This window comes from Monoraphidium neglectum (assembly GCF_000611645.1).
Source record: "Monoraphidium neglectum strain SAG 48.87 unplaced genomic scaffold scaffold02134, whole genome shotgun sequence".
NCBI lineage: Eukaryota > Viridiplantae > Chlorophyta > Chlorophyceae > Sphaeropleales > Selenastraceae > Monoraphidium > Monoraphidium neglectum.
The window spans coordinates 1-2,241 of record NW_014011494.1 but is presented as its reverse complement, the minus strand read 5'-3'; the positions used below and the strand labels follow the sequence as shown (position 1 = coordinate 2,241).

The following is a 2,241-nucleotide window of genomic DNA, read 5'->3' as shown; positions in this document are numbered from 1 at the left end:
CCCTTACTCCTTTCCCCGTCCCCCTAGGTCCAGGATGACTACAAGGCCCAGCACGGGCTGACGTGGCGCATCGAGTTCGAAAACATGACCGTCACCGCCGGCCAGCTGCAGCACCGCCTGCCCTGCTGGGGCTACGCATTCGACGAGAAGCTGCCGGGCCCGGACGACGCAGCCGGGCGGAAGCTGTACCGGCGGCTGTACCGCAACTACATCAAGAACATGGTGAAGGGCAAGGAGGGCATCCTGGGGGTGACGGCGCCGGAGGCCGGCGCCGCAAAGGCGGAGCAGCCGCCGCCGGACGCCACGGCGGCAGCGGCGAGCCGCGAGGACGACGAGGACAGCGGCGACGACGAGGAAGCTGCCGCCGGCAGCGGCAGCGGCATCGGCAACGGGGTCGCCGCCAGCAGCGGCGGCGGCGGCGCGCTGCCGCCAGTGCGGCCGCGGAGGGTGGTGATCCTGGGGGACACGGTCGACTCGTCGGCCCTCGCGCCGGCCTGCGTCGGCGCGGATCTCCTCAGCCACGAGGCGACGTACTCGCGCGGCATGGAGCACAAGGCGCTCCGCGCGCAGCACTCCACTGCATGGATGGCCGGCCAGTTCGCGCGTGTCGTCGGCGCGCGCGCGCTCGTGCTTACGCACTTCTCGGCGCGCTATAAGGCGCTGAGCGTGGGCGGCGGCGGCGGCGGCGGCGGCAGTGACGACGAGGAGGAGGGCGGCGGCGCGGAGGGCGGGCGCGCGCGGCGGTCGCACTGGGCACGGGGGGGCGCGGTGGAGGTCGCGGCGGACCAGGGGACGCTGCAGTCGCTGATTCATGAGGCGGTCGCGGAGTTTGGCAGCCCGGCGGTGGGTGGCTGGGGCTGGGGTCCACGGGGGCTGGGATTCAGGCGCCCCGGGGTCCAGCGGCCCGAGGGGGGGGGCCGCGATTTATGGAGGCCGATTCCAAGGTTGAGCAGGAGGGGTTAGCATGATCCAGGGGTTGAGTGAGGCTGGTAGGTGGGCGGGTGTCAAGGTGAGGGCAAAAGAAAAGGATAGGCAATGGTCGGGCCCCGGGTGTCACAGCTGCGGCCCAGCTGCCACCAGCCCCTGACCCTCGGACGCACGTCACAAGCCGATGCAGCAACCCTTCCCCCCCTGAAACAGGATACAACAACACATGATACACCACATCACACCCATATTTACAATCCCCAGACACACCCACACACCCCGACACACACACCACCCACCCAACCACCCAACGCCCAGGTGTGCACCGCCAAGGACCTCTTCTCTGTCCACGTCAGCTTCATGAGCCCCGAAAATGAGGAGTGAGCCTACTGCAGTGTGCGCGCCCACCGGTCCATCTTCGGTGCAGCGGCGGGGCTGGGGCTGGGGCTAAAGCGCCACAGGGCAGTGCTGTTGCCGCTGTGCGGCAGCATTGCAAGTGAGGTGCTGGGTCGCCGCTTGGCAGGGCTTACCTTCGTCCTCGCTATGGCCAGGGATCCCTTGTATTGCAATAACCAGGCTGTAACTCCATTTACGTGCTTACACAGCCCCAGTGCAAGGGTCACACGGCGGCGTGCGCAGGTTGAGTGCCACGCGTGCCAGGCGAGCGGGCGGCAGGCAAGCAACCAGCCCCAAAGCGGCCAGGCGTGTGTGAATTAGATGCGCATTGGTGCATAGAATCACTGAAACACCTTAATCAGCGCTACTTACCAGCGACTCCGGACATATGCCCTTGATCGCCTGGAGATCGCTGTCCCTGGACCTCGCTGGTTCCGCTGGCCTGTAAACCGTGACGATCTTAACGCATCTAGAGACGCGCCCCGCGCGCACTGCGATACACCATCCCGAGACCCCCACCTCAGCACACCCGGACCCCTCCCAGCTCGCCATGCTGCTCCGCTCGTGCCGCCAGACGCTCTTCGGGCCTAGCGCATCAATCAAAGACCCATGGGTCGCGCCACGAGACGATGCGCTTACCCTCGGCCAGGGCGCCCTGGTGGCGTGGGCGCCCGCGCCAAACGCCCTCGCCTCGCTGCACGACGATATCGTGGACCAGGCGAGCCATTCATTCTTATATATTCTTGCCGTCATCCCTGGCCGGCCGTTGCGTGCGTGGGCCGCGCTGTCGTCTACTATCTCAGTGGGGTTTGAAGGGGCCCGAGGGGTTGACCGAGACGCCGCTGCTCCACCCCCTCCAAGCACGCCGCTGAGCAGCGGCGCGTCGCTGGCGCCGCGCCTACCCCCACTGCCTCCGAC

At 67.5% G+C, this 2,241-nt stretch overlaps 1 protein-coding gene across 1 annotated transcript in view; it reads left to right on the top strand.

The window, feature by feature from the left end:
* Window positions 1-1,311, top strand: part of MNEG_9978 (Ribonuclease Z) — a gene marked incomplete at both ends in the record, with an annotated part of 3,927 nt that extends 2,616 nt beyond the window's left edge. The window contains 2 exons of the mRNA XM_014041549.1: window positions 28-843; window positions 1,246-1,311. Coding sequence (XP_013897003.1) covers window positions 28-843; window positions 1,246-1,311 — 882 coding nt within the window. The remainder of the gene's footprint in view (window positions 1-27; window positions 844-1,245) is intronic.
* Window positions 1,312-2,241: the final 930 nt, after the last annotated feature.